Source organism: Emys orbicularis, chromosome 3 (assembly GCF_028017835.1).
Source record: "Emys orbicularis isolate rEmyOrb1 chromosome 3, rEmyOrb1.hap1, whole genome shotgun sequence".
NCBI lineage: Eukaryota > Metazoa > Chordata > Testudines > Emydidae > Emys > Emys orbicularis.
In genome coordinates this window covers 116,463,686-116,486,067 of record NC_088685.1, presented here as the reverse complement: position 1 = coordinate 116,486,067, position 22,382 = coordinate 116,463,686, and the positions used below count along the sequence as shown (strand labels likewise).

The window sequence follows — 22,382 nt, the reverse complement described above, 5'->3', positions numbered from 1 at the left end:
GGGGAGAGGAAACTGAAGAGATAAAAGCAATTGAAGTGCTATTGTGCATATCCCCTGGAACAATCAACCAGGCTCATAGATAATAGCAGCTGTCAGATTCACAGAGCTTGATTGCTTGCTGCCATTACTGGATGCAGCCACTGCAATTACTAGTGCTAAGAAGGCATATGGGTATAAACCGCCAGACCCACAGGTACATTTAAGAGGACAAAGAAGCTGTGTATAATAGACAGAGAAAAGCAGCAGATAGTGGGCTGTTGCTTTACAGTGAGCATTTTAGTAGTTTCTTTCTTTGGTTGTTCCATGCTCACATAACCACCCTAATATTATCCAGTGGCTTTCGTGTCAAATCAGGCACAGTGGCATCTTTGCTGGGGTACCCAACAGGGAGCAGCAAGAGTAACTTCTCATTTTTTGGGCGTTGGAGCAGCACCCTGAGGCGAGGACCACAGTTCAGAGGTGTTGAGGTCACTGTGACCAGACCCACGTTCTAGAACAAGAGAGAGAGAGAGACAAACAGAAGCAAGGTGCAGTTTAAACTGAATGACATAAAATTCAGTCCTCCGAGTTTGTAGCTGACCTTCCATGCCCATCTTCCTACTGTACAGTCCAAACATGCTCACACGCTTCGAACCTTTAAAGCTCATCTCTAACGTATCTGTATCCTTACCAGGAGCAAAGGAGATTTCCTACCCTACTTATAAATAAAACACACTGGGCTGCTGGGCAAATAGCACATTCCACTCCCCTCCTCCCCCACCCTGATATTCAGAGGCCAATTCTCACTCCAACCCTTGCACATGGTTCCAGCAGCCTAGAGGGCAGTGAAGGAGTCAAAAGGAACTCCTCCATTGCGGGAGTAGCATAGGCTAGCATAAGCAGTCCTATGCAGCCTATTGTCTCACAGGCCTCAAGGTAGATGGGGCTGAGAGGGGACCTAACCTTAGTGCTCAGTGTTATGGGGATTCTGAACTAAGGCAGCTATGAGGAGGCTGTTGGAAGTTAGAACAATCCTGTGGGCTGCTCAAACTTACACCTGGGGCTTTTCCCCTTTCCCCAGGGTTTGCACCTTTAGTGCTGTGCCTCTCAGGAGGTGCCACACAGGATTAGCCTGTAGTCTTCTATGAAAGTGTGTGGGGGGAGGTAGTTGTTTTTAAAATCCCAGAGACATTCATTAAACCCATTCACTTATTCCCCAGTCCTCCCATATAAAATCCCACAAGAAAATGAAGCATTACGCCAAACACTAAGATCAGATACTAGACATGACATGAGCATACCGCTCTCATTGATTCAATGGTAGTTTGCATGTGAATTTAAGAACATAAGAACGGCCGTACTGGGTCAGACCAAAGTTCCATCTAGCCCAGTATCCTGTCTACCGACAGTGGCCAATGCCAGGTGCCCCAAAGGGAGTGAACCCAACAGGCAATGATCAAGTGATCTCTCTCCTGCCATCCATCTCCACCCTCTGACAAACAGAGGCTAGGGACACCATTCCTTACCCATCCTGGCTAATATCCATTAACAGACTTAACCTCCATGAATTTATCCAGTTCTCTTTTAAACGCTGTTATAGTCCTAGCCTTCACAACCTCCTCAGGCAAGGAGTTCCACAGGTTGACTGCAGAACATGGCCCAATGCTTAATTGGTTAAGCATTTTGGGAGTGCTTTAGAATGAAAGGGAATATACTAAGTTTAAAGGAGAGCCAGTTTTATGACATTTTCACAGGTTCCACCTCCCATGTTGAAATAGCTGGTCTAGTGCTCTGAAGAGGCAGAGTGCTAGCTGCAGTAGTGCTAATTATTATGGAGTCATAGGCCTGGCTCTCTTCTGAAAGAGTATAAAATAATTTCTAGAAGTTGGGCCAGTGCCAGATTAGCCACTGGGCTGACAGGGCCTATGCCAGGGGCCCCGTTCAACTGGGAGGCCCCGGAAAAAATCCGCTGCCGGGTGGCAGAAGCCCGGAGCACCAGTCGCTGGGCGGGTGGGGCGGGGGAAACCCCCGCACCCTGACCTTGCTCTGTGGCAGCAGTGCCGAGCGGGGAAGGGGAAGCTCCCCCCCTAGTGGCCCCAATCCCATCCCTGGCAGAAGCCCCCGGGTAAGGGAAGCTCCAGCGTCCCCCACCTGTCCCTGGCAGAAGCCATGGGGTGGCAGGGGAAGCCCCCATGCTCAACCCCCCTGCTGCAGCCCTGGGACTGGAGGAACTCTCACTCCCCGCTGCGCCCCGGGGGGCACAGGGACAGAACTTCTCTGGTCTTGGGGCTGCAGTGTGGGGGGCAGAAAGGAGCAAAATGGGCTTTGGGGCTGCATTGGGGTGGGGGAGAATGGAGGGGACCCTGGGTGGAATAGGAGTGGGCCCCGGGGAAGGGGCAGAAAGGGGTGGGGCTGTGGGCGGGGCTACAGGTGGAAGCGGTGGGGAGGGGACCCCCACTTGTTCTGGCCCAGGGCCCCAGGAAACATTAATCCGCCTCTGAGCTGGGCAAGTGACCATGAGGAGCAGGGCCACTGTCGAGCTGGCAGGGAGCATCGAGAGTCAGGCTGAATGAGGCATTGGCTAAGGTGGTACTGGAGAAAATCTGGGGCCTGATCACACCCACTAATTCTGACTGGGAAAGGGATCAAGGTGTGCAATACAAGTCTCTGTGGCTGGGGATGATGGCTGACTAACTGTACAGACACCTAGAGTAACTTAAGAGCAGGACATCTGTGAGTAGAGGAGAGCACCATGCCATCTGGGCATAGGAGCAGACTCCTTGGGTGCTCCGGGGCTGGAGCACCCATGGGGAAAAATTGGTGGGTGCTCTGCACCCACCGGCAGCCAAGCTCCCCGCCCCAGCTCACCTCACCTCCACCTCCTCCCCTGAGCACGCCGCATCCCCGCTTCTCCTCCCAGCACTTGCCACTGCAAAACAACTGTTTTGCGGCATAACAAGCTGTGGAAGGGAGGGGGGAAGAGCGAGAACGCAGCGCGCTCATGGGAGGAGGCGGGGCGGGGATTTGTGGAAGGAGTCCAATAGGGGCAGGGAGGGGGCGGAGTTGGGGTGGGGACTTTGGGGAAGGAGTTGGAATGGGGGCAGGGCAGGGGTGGAGGCGGGGCCAGGGCTGGGGTGGGGTCGAGCACCCACCGGCGCCAGGAGAAGTTGGCGCCTATGCATCTGGGGACATAAAATGCTGGTTCTGCCCTTTTTCCTTTAGTCACATCCTCATTGCACACACCCCTTTATACGCAGTTACATGGAGGGGGAGTGGAGAATCACATAGGGTATGTCTACATTGCAATGTAAGACCAGGGTTAAAGAGATTCAAATCAGCTGACCTTTGTTCGAGAACCCAGGGCCTGAGCATCTACACTGATTCTTAACCCTATGTTAAGAATTTTCTAACCTGGGGCTCTGGCTTCCACAATGCAGCATGCAGACCCGAGTCAAACCAACCATATCCCAGACTCCTAGCACTCTCCCAAAATGTGGTCGCTCTAGCCCTTTGACTGGTGCACTGTAGGAAAACTGTACTGCCCACCCTGCATGTCACAGGAAGTTATAGCCAGCCAACACAGCCTGCCAAGCAACACGGAGGAGACCCCTTTTCAAGAAGTTTTCTTGCTTGCACTTTCACTCCGGTGTCAGGAAACAGGCAGAGCTTCCATGAGGCACTGGTGGACATTTTGGCAGCGTTTTCTGACCCACCAAAGGAGCGTGACAGAGCTTCGGATGGAGCAGCAGGAGGAAGAAGAGTAACCTGGCATGGCAGACTCACACTAGCTGATGCTGCTTGTTACACTCAGCATAGCCACTGATGCCTCCTACCAAGACTGGTGCTGGGCCACAAGCACAGACTGGTGGGATCACATTGTCATAGGGACCTGGGATGACCAGCAGTGGGTTCAGACCTTTCGCATAAAGAAGCTACATTTCTGGAGCTTTGTGAGCAGCTTGCCCCAACTCTTCAACATAAAGGCATGAGGGTACCTTTGCCAGCTCAGAAACAGGTTGCTGTCTGGAACTGGCTACCCCAGACTGCTACCAGAACGTGGTCAACCAGTTTGGTGTTGGAAAGTTGACAGTGGGTACAGCAGTGGCAGAGGTTTCTGAGGCAGTCAGGCATTTGGTTAACTCCAAGATGGCGGGCATACAAAGCTATTCCTGGGGTAATTGCTGGCTTTGAGAGAATGGGGTTTCCAAACTGTGCCAGGGCCATTGATAGGAGTCGTGTGTCCATAGTTTACTCTCCTCAAGGACCACATGAGTACATAAAGTACAAAGGGGACTACTCCATTATTATGGAGGCCCTCGTGGACCACAGAGATCAATTTATGAATGTCAGTGTAGGCTTCACTGGGAAAATTCACAATGCCAGGGTTTCTCACCAATCAGGAGTCTACATTCATGGACAGGCTGGGACACTATTCCCACCAAATGACATGGTTATAAATGTCCCTATCATTATTCTGGGTGACCCTATGTGCTCCCTTTTGCCTTGGCATATGAATCATGCCCTGATTTCAGAGGCCTTGACAAAAGATGATTTAATTACGCGATGAGCAGGTGTAGGATGGTTGTTTGAATGTGCTTTTGGCAGATTGAGATCCCACTGGAGATGTCTACAGACATGTTTGGATGCCAGTGTCATCAGTGCTGTCTGCATTACTGTACCTTGCTGTGCTCTTCACAATCTTTGTGGAGCCAGAGGTGAGCCATTTCCCCCTGAATGGACCTATGACAGTGAGCGGCCGCTGAATCAGTGCCCTCAGCCAGAAAGTGCGCCTAGCACAGCTGGCCCTGGGTGCACCCAGGCATCAGAAGTCAGGGATGCTTTGTACTTCCACATTATGGACTTGCATGGCCCCATGGAAGAGAGGGAATAGTACTCTACGAATGTGCTTGTTGAGGGGGAGGGATGGGGCTAATTGCTTTGGGGTGGGTTCAGTGCTTGGAGGGGTGGGGGCTTGATTGCCACGCAATGTACTTACTAATGACATGACCACTTATAAAATGGGGGTGGGGGATGAGTCACAATATGTATTCATATAAGGAAGTGATTGAAGAGTGGATTGCTGTACCTAACTGTATAGAGGAATAGTGTTTGTTTATTAATTCCTAAATGTTTCCAATCATGTGTTTAGCTTTATTATTTCAACTAATGATTGTACGATGAGATGCATTGATAGCAATAAACTTTGATGAGATAAAAGGCTTTATTTATAAATATGTTGAAACAATACAACAGTCACCCATTGCCATGCAGGCAACTGCCCTTACAATATCCAAACAGTTACAAAAGAACATTCCAAAAAACCAGGAACTGCGTAGCAAGTGCCTGGTCCCACGCTGAAACACTGACCTCTAGCTGTGCAGAAAGCCTCAGTCTTCCTCCTGCCTCTTGGCACGCTTTTTCTCCAGTCGTAAGTCCTTCTGTTTCGGGTACTGGCCCTGCTTGTTAAACCATAAGTTCATCACGGAAATGCTTTCTCTTGGAACAGTCCAGAAGGTATGCTGGGCCAGGGTTGTCCTGCGCTGTCAGGGGTCAAGCTGTGGAGGGATATATTGTGAAAGGGATGTTTGTCCAAAGAATCTCCCTGGACACGGCCTAGTTAAAGTAATGCAGAGACAATGGTAAGTTAAAAATTCTAAGCTGTTTTTGTTTTACAAAAATTGCAGAACTACTTATAAAAAGAACAGAAGTACTTGTGGCACCTTAGAGACTAACAGATTTATTTGAGCATAAGCTTTCTTTGTTAGTCTCTAAGGTGCCACAAGTACTCCTGTTCTTTTTGCGGATACAGACTAACACAGCTGCTACTCTGAGAACTACTTATGTTGGGGTACGGAGGAGTCAGTGACCTTGCTACAAAAGACTTTTCCTATCATTTCAGGACTTCACATTTTGGAGGCCATCTTGTGGTGGCATATTGGCAAAGCTGCTGGTAGGAAACCTGCAGTGTAGGCAGCTGAAGTATTCAAATATATAGTGACTGAGTAGTACATCTATGAGTAGACACTGCCGGATTTCCAAGTAGGCACAGTAGATACATGCCTAGGGGTGCCGGCATTCATGGGGCGCCTAAAAGTTAAGTGGGTTAAAAGTTTCATTTTTTCTGGCAAACACAAAGGTCAGCTGTAGGCAGGAGGTAGGGGTGCTGAAGATGCTGTGCCTATGGGTGTGTAAGGTGTAAATCTGGCCCTGTGAGTAGAGTGGCCTAGTTAGCTACTAAAGTGGTCTTGGAAAATATGCCCTTCTCCACAACCTGACTACCTATCTGGGGTTCCTGCTTCAGGAAACGTTTGCAGCTATCAGCACCTGGGATTGGGTCAGAATTCATGAGGAAATCAACAGGATGCTGCATTAGCTTCCACAGGGCTTACCCTGTTATGGCTGCATGGGACCACATAGAACTCCACAGCCTTCCTCCTCCCTGCGCTCACATTTCTTGGCAAAAATTCAAACCCCAGTCAGACTTGGGATAAATGATTGTCACTTATGGACTGCATGGACTTCCTCTAACTGAAATGGACTAGTTTTGAAAATGGATCACATTTTCCCAAACACACATATACACAGTTTCCAGGAAGGTCCCTAGGCCATTGATTGATTACAGAGCAGCAAACGAAGGCATGGCAATGTAAGGTTATTTTTAAAAAACAGGAGTGGCCGTAGCAAAAATCTGTGCCTTTCCAGTAAAAATATTTTTTAGAGCGGTTCTTTACTGTTTGCATTTCCCAGTCACCATTTTGAACTCCATGCGAGTGGGAGGGGTGTGCCAAGGCACTGTGATGCAATCTGCCTTTAGCTGCTAGCCTGAGCTTCTCTGAACTTTTGCATTGATCCATACAGTGGAAATCCCTCCCATTACTGTAGCAATAAATATTAAATTGGAGCCAGAAACTTACCAGCCTCAGGGGCGGCTTCTGTCCCTTCCATGTCTGCTGCAGGCTCAGCAGTGGGCTGTTCCTCGAGGGGGCATCAAACAGCTCCTCTGAGTATGGACCCAGAAGTTGCCACTGATCCTGTTCCAAAGTGTGCTCTAGGACCCGCCTCAGCAACAGAGTGATTTCATGATCCTCACTCAGTGTCTGCTGCCGGCTCCCATCGCTCCCCATGCTAGATTCTGCGGCTGGCAGGGCACATTCGAGCTGACCAGGTCATTATACACCACAGTTGGCTCCGTCCTGGGTGCAGTGCCAGTCCAACACCTCATAAAACAGGCAGGGTGCCAGCGAGTCGCCTGAGGCGTGGATCTGGTCCCTCGTTTTCTGGCATTTGCTCTTGAGCTGCTTAATCTGCTCCCTGCACTGGTCACCAGTCCAGTAAATTGGCAAAGCTGCCAGTTTCTTTGCAGTTTACTGGTATGCATGCTGGTCACTCTTGGTACTTTTACTAAAGTTTTACCACAGTTTTCCTGGCCTCGCACCAGAGATTCACCAAAGCTGGCTGTGCTCCCCTCACCACGAAGCAGCGCACTTTGGAAAAGGCTTGTTCTGTTCAGTCTCCATTGCAAACACAGAAGGCTCTCAGATGGTGTGTTTGCAGCTCGGTGAAGACAATGGAAAGGTTAACACTGACTCACTGAGCTGCTGCAGTGCACCAAGAAGGATGGCTTCCGTTTTCAATTGAATCAATTGGAGATTCTTAGGATAAAGGAAGTTGGCCCATGAGATTGTTGGATACTTTTGGCAGTCTCCCAGGACCTGAGTCAAGTGAGGCTGCATCTACCCTGCAAAACAATAGGGCTTGAACCCTGGGTCACGGCTTGTCATGGGCTCAGACCCTCCACCCTTGCAGGGTCCTAGGACCCTAGGTCCAAGCCAGAGGCTGAGAGATTTGTGTGTAGACAGAAGGGGTTTGGGGCTCAAGCCTGAGTCTGAGCCTGGGCTTACATTGCAGTATAAACATACAGTACCCATACACAGTTGCAGAGGAGCAACATACCAGTGTTACAATTAAATTTCATGCACTGCTCCCTCCTCAGATTTCCTGCTGTGAAGCTTTTCCTTCAGAATGAAGGATTCAGAAAAATTTAGACTAAAAGAGAAGAGTCTGGTAATGCATTGGTCTGCTGTAATTGTGCTCCATTAATGATTTAACAGTTTTTTAAAAAAATCACTATTTAAACATTTTTGCATGCATTAGATATAAGGACTAGAATTAAATGTTGAGACTAGTCAATCTGATTCGCCAGTGTATAAAGTTCAGAGCTCTAAACTCGTTAGAAATAAATTCATCTTTAGAAATGCCTTGAACAAAACAACTGAAACTGCATTGGCTGTTAAAACATATACCTGCTCCCCTCACCCCCAAGTAATGCGCATAACAACACTGAAACTGATCTCAAAGCCAGACATGTCCTGGGGATTCATGAAAGGAAGTTGTGTTAGAGTAATGGCATATCATTTTAAGACTGACATACTGGTAACCTGAGACCCCTAGCATCATTATTAGTGTAGTACAAGAGTTATGAGTGCTTAAGTTGGTATCTACTGCAGCTCTATTAATAAGACAGTATTAAACCGGTATGCACCTGAATTTACTGTCTAAAAGGAGGTGCAAATAACACGAAGCACATTGCTTAAATTAAGTTCTTCTTTTTTTTTAAATAGCAAGTTAAACTTTTTCAAATCTCAAAAATTAGATTTGGTTTAATCCAAATTTGGGGCAAAGGTTCAGTTCTATTCTTACCCAGCCCTACTTTATATCGACTCTGACGGTACCTCATGCTGTCAGCGTACCTGCAGTGCAGCAAGGAGAATACCACAGGCAATAGAAACACTGATCTCATTGTAGTAATGGGTCTTCTTTTGGCCATTTGGAAGCATCCCGTACACCTGCTTAAAAATGAGGATCAGATAGGGAGCTGTATCCAGGTATTCTTTTATCCAGTTTGTTCTGCAAAAGGGTGATTTTAGAAGACATTTATTGTGCTGTCTCATTGTTTTAACGATTATATATAATATATGTGTTGGCTATAAAAGATTGGTACTGATGTACAACAGCTATAACAGGCCTTTTTTAAGCTACTGCTTAGTTATTGATCTTAAACAACATTTAAATGAAGTTTGTTGGATGTTTTCCTAGAAACAGGCCTGAATTAGAACCCTGGGTCCCAGCACTGTCAGTCTATGGATGGATGAGAGAAAGATTTTACTTGCCAGCTCTGTAGTGTGCAGTTGCATGAGAATATGGTGCAGATATATCCCCTCCTACCTGAGAACAGATCTCATGAGCACTCACTCTCAGGCATTGGGAACTAAGACAGTGACATGATTTTCAGAATTTTGGGGTCCTATAGCTCCCACTGTAGTCAGTGGTGCTTACTGGAGGGCCACTGAATTGGGAACTTTGGATAAGTTTTAAAGCTATTTTGTGTAGTACATATCCATCCATAGATCATTGACCGGTCCTTATGTAGGTCATCCCTTTTGGGCTTCAGTCACTGGTTCCAGATATGTTGTTATAGAAATTTATGAGATAAGATAGCCTATATAAAAGAGCTACTTCCTCCTATTTTCATGTATGATATCTCATCTCATTATGCAAAGAGATATATTTTAATTATGTACATAGTACACATGTAGTTTGGTCTTGCACCAGCATAATAATTACCATTGTAATAAATAAATAAGTGTACATGAAGAACAATTGATCCCCACCCACTTTATAACAGCCCCTAATGTACTGAGGACTTCAATGGCTCAGACACAGATTTGATACAGGAGTAGGTGGGTGAGATTCTGTGGCCTGCATTGTGCAGGAGGTCAGACTAGTTGACCATAATGGTCCCTTCTGACCTTAAAGTCTATGATTCTATGATTTGAAGACTTATCAGGTGCCCCCTCAGTCTTCTTTTCCTCTAAACTAAACATGCTTTTTTAAAAACCTTTCCTCATTTTATCATTTTTGTTGCTGTCTTCTGGACTCTCTTCAAAGCGTCCACATCTTTCTTAAGGTATGGTGCCCACAACTGGACACAGTACTCCAGCTGAGGCCTCCCCAGTGCCAAGAAGAGTGGGACAATTATCTCCTGTGTCTGACATACAACACTCCTATTAGTACATCCCAGAATTGTATCAGCCTTTTTTGCAACTGCATCACATTGTTAGCTCCTATTCAATTTGTGATCCAGTATAACCCCCAGGATGCTCAAAAAGTCTAAAAAAATAGGATTTTAAACTGAGCTGAATAATTCTGTTTTTCCTTGAAGTAAAAGAAAAAACAAGTGGTGCTAGTGTGAATAAAATCCCCTAACAAGCCTTTTCCTTTGTCTTTCTCACTTACAAGTTAGATTTATTTATTTACCTTGCCCAAGATTTTTAAAACTGACTAACGATTTTGGGTGCCTCAGTATTCAGGTGTTCAGCTTGAGACACTTAATAGGCCAGTTTTCACAAGGTGGGTGCTCATCCTTTTATAAAAATCAGGTTCTTTCAAGATGTCTCAAGTAAGGCACTTAAAACTCCCTAGTCACTTTTGAAAAATCTTGGCCCGCTATTTGCCTTGATTTTTGTACCTCAGTCTCTTCAGGTCATTAACCCATCGGTCTCCCATTCTTTTCTTGTAGTTTATTTCCTCCTCCTCTTCGATGATCTCCCGAATCCTATGTTTTAGTTCAGGATCCTGCACTACCACAAAGGTCCAAGGCTCAGTGTGTGCTCCACTTGGAGAAGTTCCTTTATGCAAATAAAGGCAAACATTAAAAATCAAGCAACAAAATGCTAGGGGGGGAAAATGAAGAGTCAGATCATCCTTCTGGGTGATACAGGACTGAATTACAAAGCAACAAGAAAGCAAGCTGACCAAATGGGAAAGAATGCATTCATTCCCGTTGGTGTTGATGGTCTTATTTTCTTCATGGAGAAAAGTCTAAAGTTCCTGTTGTAGGGCATGCCTGTGCTGTAGTGCCCCCTGCAGCATCAGTGTAGTACTGCCTCACTCTGCATCCTCAGGAAGCCAAGAAGTCCACTTCAGGCACTCCTGATGCTTGTCTTAATTATATCCGCCCTGGGCTTGTTTATTACAAAACCTCCTACAAAAGGATCCATAACAAAAAGTTCCAAATAGTCTCAAAAGGTGCTTCTGGTTTCCAAAGTTCCTCTGAAGCCTGCCCCCAAAACTCTGTTCCCAGGGTTACTCTCAATCTTTATTTTTCTCCATAGTAGCTGGGTAATTCAAGCAGTTGTTATACCTCAGCTGACCCCACTTAATCCTCAGGCTCAGAGGGTTTGGCAGTCTTCTGCTGCTGGTGTCTGTTCCCTACTAACTGAGGAGCCTTCTTATTCCCTTCAGTATCTGCAGGCACCTGTACTGCTATGAGGAAGGAGGCAGCATTTATACTGGTCACCTTTTCCCAGCTCATCCTCCATTGGCTAGGAGAGAGGGAAGCTTTGCACCACCCTCTCTGCCAGGCTCCTGGCCCAGACCCCTAAAGAACAAAGTTTCACCCTAAAGCATTCGTACTCCCAGGACCACTTCTTTTCTCTCAGTATCTCCGAGTTCCTTGTATCTATAATTGGACCTTTTAACTCTTGAAGAGCCACGCCAGGTGGTGGGATAGACTGACCACTAGGCAATGCTGCCTTTAAGAGGAGACTACGCCATCACAGTTCTGATCAGTGTCAGATGTGTTAAATCCACTGGTTAGTTCCTATTGAATGTCTGTTACAATTACTGTCTTTAATTGAGAAGAGAGAATTTAGATATTTTTTAATTTCATACATGTAAGATGCCCGTCACCAGGCATCTAAGTGCCATACATCAGGGGGTAGCCGTGTTAGTCTGTATCTACAAAAACAACAAGGAGTCTGGTGGCACCTTAAAGACTAACAGATTTATTTGGGCATAAGCTTTCGTGGGTAAAAACCGAAGAAGTGAGGTTTTTACCCACGAAAGCTTATGCCCAAATAAATCTGTTAGTCTTTAAGGTGCCACCAGACTCCTTGTTGTTTAAGTGCCATACAGTAATACTAATGCAATATATTAAAATCAAAGTAAAGCATCAACCAGCCTGAATATATAGCCAATTAAAACCAAAGGCTTTGGCTTCAGGGCAAAAGCTGATGGCCTTCAGGCAAATCATCTTAGCAGCCAAAAGGAATGTTTCCAATTTACACACAGAATAGGAATATTGTGATGCAAACATCTGCCAAAGAGCATACAGGTTTGATTTGACAGACCCAAAGGCAGCTGGTGCATGTAGGTGTGTATGAAATCTGAACTTGTTCACTCAGTCCTAATTGCCATGCGCAAATACAGTGGAAAGAGTATTTAACTGGCTGAAAAGGAATAAAATCAAAGCAATAGAATACACACATTTTGCAAGACTTAAATGCCTAAAAGAAGTAAAGTGGGTATAAAAGAGCCTGATCAGCTCTTCATATTGACTGAATGGACTGTGCTCCCCCGCCCCTCTTTTAAACACTTTTAACTGGTTGTAGGTCTTAGAAACAAACGACCATTTGCTAACCAAAGCCCTGCTTAAGTTTGAGATGCACCATGAACAAACTATTTAAAGATACCACTCTCACTCTCAAATTAAATGAGGCTTATCAATTACTTTGTTTCTCCTGAGAGTCAGACAAGAACTGATGATGTTTGTTTTTTCCCCTTTCTTCACTCCTCAAAGCTTTCAGAGCACTTCATCTATGCTGCAGGCTTGTTCATTTTGTTGCATGTGCTAGAACATGTTCAGTTTTTTAATGATTACCAGCTAATTGAAATACATCGCCATCTTCTTACATGCAAGTACAGTAACAAAACAGCTCACAGATTTTTAAACACGGAAACAATCCTCTGCAAATAGAGGCTGGGATCTCTGTATTAGTAATCCTGCTAGAGGCTGCTGAAACCTACTCTAATCCTTTTTACAATTTTAGGCTTTACTAACAGCAGCCAAATTCTAGGACAAGATAAATAATGGGGGTCAAATTCATCTCTGACTGAAGTCAATGGGATTACAGCGGAGCTGAGTCTGGCCCTGCAGTAAGAGACTGACACACAGGAGTTCTGACAAAGAACTAAAATGTATTTCCCAATCCCAGTCACGTGACCTTGGTCGGGATTCCAAAGGTTACCATGGTAGTCACATTGCAGGGGTCAGTATCCACTGACTCAGTGGCTGTTCAAGTGTTTCTGAATACTCATTCAGTGCTGATTCAATAGGCCTGCATTTAAAAGTAGGAGCATGGTTGGCATCTTCTAAGTTTTAATTCCCTATGTTTTTCCATATCACCCTTATCTTATGCATTTGAGGAGCAGGAGACCAGTGCTTCTGTCACTCTCAAGAGATTCATTCATTCAGTACCATACCTGCTGCTTTGATGACATTATTAATGACCTCCCTGGGGACTGGCTCATCGCTTATAAATCTGACAGACCGTCTCTTATTGAGAAGCTCATAAAATTCCTTTGACCTTTTAATCATTTCACCCTCAGAGTAACGCTCAGCAGAGAAGGAGACATGTGCAATGTTTTCATCTAATCCCTGCCAGTCGCCATCAGCATCTGTAAAGAAGGAGCAGAATGCATGCTGTGGTAAGGATTTTCTTCTTGCTGGAGGAAGCCATAAATATATTTCACATTAATCACCATAATATGTTTTAACCTAAATTTGTACCTGTACCTCACTGGAGAACCAGAATTCATAACTGCCAGATGACCGAGAGCATTGATCTCCAGCTCTAGTTGTAAAATCCACTGAATAAAGAGGCTGTTTAAAACAAATGACCAGGAGCATTCTAATCATGCTATAGCCATTGACTCCTTGTGTGACCCATCATCAAGTCATGACCTGTTGTGCTTCAATCAATGCATCCAGAAAACTGAGTTAAAGAATAAGACCTTGCTGTGAAAGAGATGCTACATTACAGCTAAGATTCAGCTAATGAACAAAAATAAAATGTGAGTGCCACATGTTTTTTCCCCAAAGCATACCCCTAAAAGGTCATTCAAATTAACAAAGTCAAGAAAGGGCTCATTACAAACACGTGAAATTTCCTTTTGGGGTTGAATGCCAGCCTCTCTCCATGGTCACGTCTCATACTAAAGGTGCTATAATGCAGAGCTCAGTTCAAATGTGACTTTGTGGTTAAGGTCTGTGGTTTCACAATGCTTTGTCTGTGTGACATCATTGGGAGAGGGGAAAGAGGAGCATCTACACTTGTGACAAACCCATATTAAACTGGAGATAAAACATTACTTTAAAATACTTCCTGCTAACATGCATTAACACACAGCTGGCCTGATTCTCTACTCACATCTGTTTACACAGACATAACTTTATTGACTTCTTCAGTGAATTTATTCCTAATTTGCACTTGTAGGTGAGAGGAGGATCAGGTCCAGTTTGTTTGACTGATGGGAACTAGTCATAACAATTTTAGCCTGGGCCTGGCCCAAATCAGCCAAGCAAACTGTGCTTAAAGAGTGTTAATAACAATTCTACTAACTTAGTCTCATCCCTAATGGATCCAGAAAGTAGAAAGTGTGACTTTTAAAAAAAAAAAATTGGAATTTTTAACAAACGATGTTTTTTCTAAGCTGAACAAAACACAGAAAAGAAGACACAGTGGTAATTTTCTTATAATGTTTTTCTGTCTGCATGACGGAGTACATCAGCTCACGTATTGCCAGCCTCTACCTCTTTCCCGTTCTTAAAACCTAAAAACTATTCTTACATTTCACTGAAATCTTGCCCTTTTTTTTTTTTTTTCCCCATAAGATGAGATCCATTCCTCCCCTTCGACATTCCTCAAGCATATGAGTTCTTAGGATAAAACTTGTTTTATTTTTTTGCAACTATTAAATTTAGTGAACCCCATTTAGCCTTTACATAATGGACATTCAATAATACGTCATCTGCCAAGATAGAGAGTTGAAAAAATTTGAATATTTTCTTTTATGATCTTATTGATTGTCATTTGGCTATTATTCCAAAATAAAGGGGATATTACACAGTCCCAAGAGGGTAGCTGTATGGTCTTGAACAGGTTCAAACAGAAATTATCTCTTAATTTTAATCTATGCTTTTTTGGGGGGGACCCATACAATGTATTTGCTCATTCTATAAACAGGTTTAAAAATGTTTCCAAGGATGGCTTAGCCAGGTGGGAGGCGTTGCAGCCTATCCAATTTCATACTTAGAATCCAAAAAGATTCTGGACTTTAGACCATATGGATTTCATTCTTCATAAAAAGAAATCACTGCAGTATTTGTCCCTTGTAACATTTCATTTTTGTTTACCATGTGCATACATTGTTTGCAAGGAGCTTGCACAAGGACAAGAGTAAGAAGTAATAGATTAACATTTTTGCTGGAACATTATTGATCTCCAACATGAAAAAGAAAACCTGTATGTCAAGGAGAATGCATATTCTTCCAAGGTAGCTATTATGCATCTTATGCAAACTGTGTTATAGGGGAGCTGAGAGCAACCCCGATATTTAGGTGGCCTAACACTTTCCATTTTAAAGGATCCTGATGACTTTTGCTTCAAAAGCTCTCACATCTCCAGTGTTTGGAGCATGTCTTGACTCTTCTTTGTCCCATGAAATTCCCTTCAGCTTTTGCTGAGTTACAAACTGTTAAAAAATGGTGATTTTCTTTCTCTCACTTTTCATTCCTCAGGAATATGTTGGCAGCATGCCAAAATACTAACTAGTACAAACATTGTAAAGTTGGGCTGATGTCACCACCAAAGTAGCAGCAGGAGCACCACACACTGGGCTGTGAAACTTGGGAGATGGCCGGGGGGGGGGGCGGCGGAAGGAGAGGAGAGAAGAGATGGGCAGGGCTGAGGGCTCCCTTTCCTCCTTGGACCTGGCACATAAGAAATTGGGTTTACACGACACCATGGTGGAACCATCTTCTGGTAACCCCAACCCAAAGCACTCCATAAAAACAATATGTAATCAGTCCACAGAGACATAAAATGACACCAGTTAAGGACACCACTGTGAATCAGATTTCAGCACACCGCTGCTTCTAACTGACTAGTGTCCTTTGCTGTCTCCATATCTGATCAACTGCACATTCACATCTTTAGCATACCCCTGGTACTTCTGTAAAAGGAATCAGTTATCCTGATCAGACACATTCCCAAAACTAAAAGGGCCAAATTCTGCCCTCATTTACATGTGCTGCACACAACTCCTAGTGAAGTCAATGGGAGTTGTGCACATATCTGAAGACAGAATTTGGCTCACAATTGGTATTTGGTTTCAAACTGTGTGTGTCAGACTGGTGGATTTGTGGAAGTAACAAGACAGACTGTATTGATTCCTAATACTACATCTAAAGCAACATAGAGACATTGACATCATTCCTGTCAATTTGGGAGTAGTGATTTTTTGTAAAATGAAAGGTGTTTGGAGAGAATACCCTGACATATCCAAATGAAGAGGGCTCTAGAAAATGGTAGCCCCCATTCTCTCTCATAAGTTACCTCCTTACAGTGAGGGTTAGTTGGCATTCAGAATTAAAGAAACCCCATCCATGAAATTTACTGCACTTTCAAATAGGCCAATTCTTGGAGGAGACCCACTGGTCTGACCTTGGCTCCTAAGCAGATCAATGAACAGAATGCCCTGCTTTGTCAGCACTCTTTGTAAGCCTATTGCAAAACCAGTAAAAAAATTATTAGAGGGATAACTACTCTAATGTGTAAGCTATTACAAGGCACAAACACAGCCATTAATAAAAGAGGTGTGTCAAATGGTGTGGAATTAATGTGAACAGTTTGTATTCTTCATATGCTGAAGTTTATTATTGTATAATTCACAACGGCTAATATCATAATATTAAGAGGTGATGTACTGACATGAAGAGACGACCTCTGAACACTGCCATCCTCATGGGGGCAGAAGCAGCATTTGAGAGGTGGAGAGATTCCTTTTTAGAGGTCTTATAAATTACACTGTATACATGCATTACACTTTTAGAAGAAATGTTAGGTGCATTTAATGAGAGTCTATTGCCAGGCTCAGGCTTCACTAAAATAGGACCTCTTCTATATAACTGTAGCAAACCCTTGACAGTGCTAATTATCTCAGTGGATGATTCTTAGGGCAACAAGGGTAAGAACAGCTCACCTTGTTTTGAATGATCCTTGTCTGTTACTGTAAATTGGCTTTATGTGCATCTTTACAAAGCAATTTCACTTGCTTACTTTCCATTATCACAAATCTCCAGTGATCTTAACATCTGCTCCAGAAAGAGACTTGCATTTCTTCCCAACTTGTGGAATTCAGTGGAATATGGCAACAATTAACTGGGAAAGATTATGAAGAGACAAGGTGGGCAAGGTAATATCTTTTATTAGACCAACTTTTGTTGGTCAGAGAGACAAATGTTCGAGTTTACACAGAGCTCTTCTTCAGGCCTGAAGAAGATATTACCTCCTCCACCTTGTCTCTCTAATATCCTGGGACCAACACACCCACAACAACACTGCGTACAAAGATTATGAAGACATTTCAGAGGTGATCTGTATATTAAGATCCTGGACTTTTAACAGTTAATGGTGGACTCACTAGTCTGACTGAACTTGTCTCAGCAACAGTCTAGATCTGAGTGGAATAACTGTATAAATCTCAAGGAGTTGGAGGCAAAGCATTTTGGCCCAGATTTTTAAAGGTATTTAGGTATTGTAACACCTAACTGATTTAGGAGGCTAAATCTCATTTTCAAAAAGGATTTAGACACTTAGGAGCCTAAATCTCATTGATTGGCAATTGGATTTAGGCTCTTAAGTGTCTAAATCCCTTTTGAAAATGAGATTTAGTCTCCTAAATCAGTTAGGAGTTGAAACACTCTGTGCAGGAATGTCTAAATACCTTCAAAAATCTGGGCTTTTGTTACTATGTACTGCAGTTATGAAATTCACAGTTTATTGGTATAAGAGGTGCTCAGTCTCTTTCACTGTTCATGGCAAGGTTAAAGAAACGTGTTTGCCATAGCTTTCAACAATACTGAAGTGCTTATAGTCCTATTTTGGTAACAGTACAGTGCCTTGGAACATGGCTATGATGGATGCAAATAGCTATTGTAGATCTACAGAAGAAGTAAATCTCACATGCCGGGCCACATAAATGAGGAAATTTCTAGGGGGATAGAAATAAAAGAGCAAACAGATCTACTGTGCTGACATTCGTGACACTAAATGACTGTACTGTATGCCTTCCACTTAGCAAATGATTGGTATTCAGACAGCTCCAAGCAATATTCTCCTCTTAAGCTGGAGAAAGAACAACAACAAAAAGCTCTGTAGCATCTAACCTTTTCACGCTCTGCAATTTAATTCCATTAAGCAGCTCTGGTGAGTCCAGCCAAGCAGTAAAACTAACTGTACCTAGTGTGTTACTGCTCAAAGGTATGTCATTTTCAGAGCATTGCACCATTTTTAGGCTTGCTGGCTGGCTGGATAAGCAAGTGTTAGTGCTAGCCTAATGGATATAAAGAATGTCATTTGATTCTTATGGCGTGCTGATTCAGTAAAATCACTACCTACGTGTGGTTTGCTTTATGTCCAGGCAACTTACCCCCAGTTGGTTAAAAAAGTGAGAGTCATGGTCCAGTATAGACCAAGCTTGGACTGTATTGAACTGTATGGCCCCACATCTCTTTTACTTCTTGGTTCACAGAAGGAGACCGTCTCCTTCTTCTGCCTTGCTGTGTACTAGATAGCAGCTGTCACTTGTCCATCAAACTAGCACAGTATTATTTTCCCTTCTTCCTTTTTCAACAAGTGTGGTCTCTTGCTCATAACACAGTAAAGCAGCCTCAGTGGGGTTGGGTAGCTTCTTCCAAGAACAAGGAAGAAAAATGAAACTTATGGCTTGTCTACACAAGGATGCTCAGCAAAGTTTATCTGAATTAACTAACATGTGATTTTTAAAGTGGATTAGTTAAACTGCATTAAACCTCCGTGTGCACTCTCTTGCTCAGAATTAAAATGGCCTTAATTTGGTTTAGTTTAATCTCTTAGACAATAAACAAGCAATAATTGTAATTAGGAAAACAGAGTTATTGTAACCATATTTTTTCACACAAAGTGGGGACAGTGATTCGAGATGCCCTCTGGCTGCAAAATTGTGACATCTTATTGATATTTTCTTTACCTAAGTTGGTATTTGCACCAAAATTCATTCCCATCTGCTGGCTTTTGGTTGGTCGGTGTGAACTGGATAGGAGATCTCAAGCCAGTTGCTAATGAACAGGGGTCCGCGCCACAGAAAACACCAGACATCTCTCTTGGAGAGTTGAGGGTTTGTAGCAAATAAATCAAAAATATTCCATCCGGTTTAAAAAAATCATAAAATAAAATACGCTGTGTTCTACCTCACTAGGAAAATTAAGACCTGTAATTCACAACCAGTACAATGACAGACAGGGCCCACCCTGGGCAGTGGGGAAGGTAACACTTGAGTCCTGTTTGTACTACAGCCTCCTTCATTGCTATCACTGGTAGAGAATTGCTGGTCTGTTTTCCCAGTGCAGTTTCACATCAAGCTGCTTCTCAAATATGGTTGTACAAGAAGCAGAATTAATTTTTTTCAAAACTGAAAGACTTTATTTTCCAAGTCGCTTATCTTAGACCTGGTCTCTGCTTGGAAGTTTTACCAGCATAACAATTTTGGTTAGAGGTGTGATTTATTTTTACAAAAATAGTTGTAGGCCAGGTCTACACTATGATTTTGTTGGCATAGCTATGTTGGTCAGAAGTCTGAAACAACCCACACCCCATAGCCAACACAGGTAACCAGCACAGCCCCCAGTGTAGTTGCAGCTATGTCGATGAAAGAAAGCTTCTGTCAGCTTAGCTAGCGTCATTTTGGGAGGTGGTGTTATTATGCTGACAGAACTCCTGTCAGCATAAGCTGCATCTACATGAGGGGGCTCTGCCAGTATTGCTATATCAGCATAGCTATACCGGCAAAGCATTTGCAGTGTAGGCAGGGCACTAGTGTGAAAGCAGCTATACAGATATAAGGCACTTTTATACTGATACAATTGCATCCACACTAGGGAGGTTGTACTGCTTTAACTATACCAGTATAGTTATAGCAGGACAATTTCTAGTGTTGACATCTTAAAACTACCTGGTTCCATTCAACTGAAACTTTCCACAAAACAACTTCTCCTCTAACTACAGGTCAAACATGAGACATTTCAGGTAGAAATGAGCCTAAGAAAGTGAGTGAAGCTATTTAAATAAAATATAGTTTATAATGGAAACTCTGTTAATAACCAGGGACTCTGTTCCTGCACCCACTGAAGTCAATGAAATTTTTACTACAGATTTCAAAGGGAGTATGATCTGGCCTTTAATTAAGGCATTACTAGCTCAATAAATCACAACAGGGAGGGCCATATTCTGATCTCAGTTGTACATAAGTCTTTGGGATATCCCTTGTGAAGCAGAGCAGAATTTGCTCAGAGCATGTTGCGGCTTTGCTCTTTTAACTTCTCTAGAGATAAAAAGAGGCGCTTGCCTTGCAGAGACGTTGGACTTTAAGCCTCACAGTACATGGAGGAGGGATTATTGCTTGTTGTTCAAAAGTGAAAAAATCCTACTGTACCGGGGGGGATGTTTGTGTTATAGTTACAGTAAATGGAGGAAGGTTGTCTAAAAATCTCTCTTTTTCTAACAGGAAAAAAATATCTGTTTGCATATGAAAGTTAAATTTAATTTGACTGAATATTTTGAACAAAATTTTAAGTTGGCCCATTTTAAGTGACTGGCATTTAAAAAAAAGAAAAAAGAAGCATATAAAAGTGTAAAAGAAAAAATTTAAAACATTTTAAATATGACCCTTTGGCACTAAGGTCCCTTTTGAAGAACTTAAATCTTTTTTCCTTGTTTAGAAAATGTATGTTTTAAACTGATGGAGACATTCATAATCAAAGTGCCACACTGAGAATTCACAGATCATCACTTTAATTAGCCACAGGGATTTTAATTTGCCACAGTTTAATTAGAAAATTCAAGCATAAAGTGATAAAGGGAGAGGACTTTGTTAATTTTGTAGGGCATTAGTTTTTACATTGTGTAAGGAGGGTATGGTAGATGAAGTGACTATTGTAAAAAGTTATAGATAATTTAGGAAACAGTGACAACAACTTAATGAGGTTCCATTATTGAGATTTTGGATATACATACTAGTAAATGAAACTTGAAAAGGCTTGTGAAATAGATAGATAATGTTTATTAGCAACAGACAGAGGAGCAGAAAACTGGTTGAAGTTTGAAGAGTTAGAGACATGGGCTCTGGGAGAGCATGTATCATTATGAGATAAAAACCTAAATATAAAACTTTAAAACCACAGTGGCTGAAACAGTTGTTTACATCAAATGAGAGTTTTTAGAAGAGCTCTACAAATTACAGGGGGGGAAATCTGCAGCATTAGTTTAAGAAGAAACAGAGAGAACTTAGAAAGTATATTCAAAGAGTAAAAAAAGAGGAATTGTACATTTTGTGCACATACACACTTACGTACCAATTCTGCATCAGGATCTACTAGCATAGGCCAGGGACGCCAAATAAGTATGGAGGCCTTGGCTAGCAGTTCCCAGTGCAAAATCAATGCCACATTTTTGGGTTCAAATTCTCTGCCTACCTATTTCTTGAAAAATCTGACCCGCAGCGTACTTCCAAGCAGATCCCAGTCCTACATTCCTAACATAATGAGAGGCAATTTCCTCTTCTTTAGCCCCCTCCCCCACAATTTTTTTCTACAGGAGCAGGCAATCTGACCCGCAATTAATTACTTTATTTAAGCTAATCATGTTGGCCAGTACTTCCTACTTTGGGATGGTCTGACTTATTCTGTCAGAGGTAGAATTTGTGATCTCTGTACGATTGAAAGTACTACAGTGCATTGTAGCTGCAAAGCTGTGTGCACAGACTAACTCTATGGGATCATATCTCCCTTATTCATACCAACAGATGAAAATTAGACACAAAAATGCTAAGTAGAGTTCTGTTTTCCTTACCTTCTTCCTCTACATGAAGGTCAGTGCTGTCTCTGAGGTCGTCATCCACCCATGGGCGAGATTCAGACTTATTTTTAGTCTCACTCTTCCCTTTCTTGCTGCTTTTCCTGTTGCTTTTCAGAATTATCCCAATCAAAACACATATAATTGCTATAAAGACTGGGGTCAGGGAAGAAAAGAGTTCCATCACCTGGAGTTTAATTTAGAAGGGTGCACCTTCCCTTACAGTGACAGTTCCTTTCCCAAAAAGAAATAAAATGGGAGCTGGTTGGAGAGTGATAAGCAAAAAGGGGTGGAACAAAACGTGTAGTGAGAAAGAGGAAAGTTCAATACTCTTGTTCTGTTGTTTTCCCAGACTCAGGCAAACATTCCTTATGGCTGCAGCTCTGCAGCATA

At 43.1% G+C, this 22,382-nt stretch overlaps 1 protein-coding gene across 1 annotated transcript; it reads right to left on the bottom strand.

Annotated features, from left to right (window-relative positions):
* Positions 1–307: 307 nt before the first annotated feature.
* IYD (iodotyrosine deiodinase) lies at positions 308–22,173 on the bottom strand. The gene is made up of 5 exons (XM_065401874.1): positions 21,987–22,173; positions 13,303–13,497; positions 10,508–10,667; positions 8,730–8,886; positions 308–490 (listed from the first exon to the last, which is right to left on the bottom strand). Exons 1-5 carry the CDS (start codon positions 22,171–22,173, stop codon positions 308–310), a joined length of 882 nt encoding a protein of 293 aa, XP_065257946.1.
* Positions 22,174–22,382: the final 209 nt, after the last annotated feature.

Bases quoted from the DNA above. Each gene is read 5' to 3' on its own strand.
- IYD (XM_065401874.1), bottom strand. From the start codon at position 22,173: ATGGAACTCTTTTCTTCCCTGACCCCAGTCTTTATAGCAATTATATGT. The intron at 13,498-21,986 runs GTAAGGAAAACA...CCTTCTTTACAG, and splicing joins CCTTCATGTAGAGGAAGAAG to ATGCTGATGGCGACTGGCAG. The intron at 10,668-13,302 runs GTATGGTACTGA...ATTTGCATAAAG, and splicing joins TAATGTCATCAAAGCAGCAG to GAACTTCTCCAAGTGGAGCA.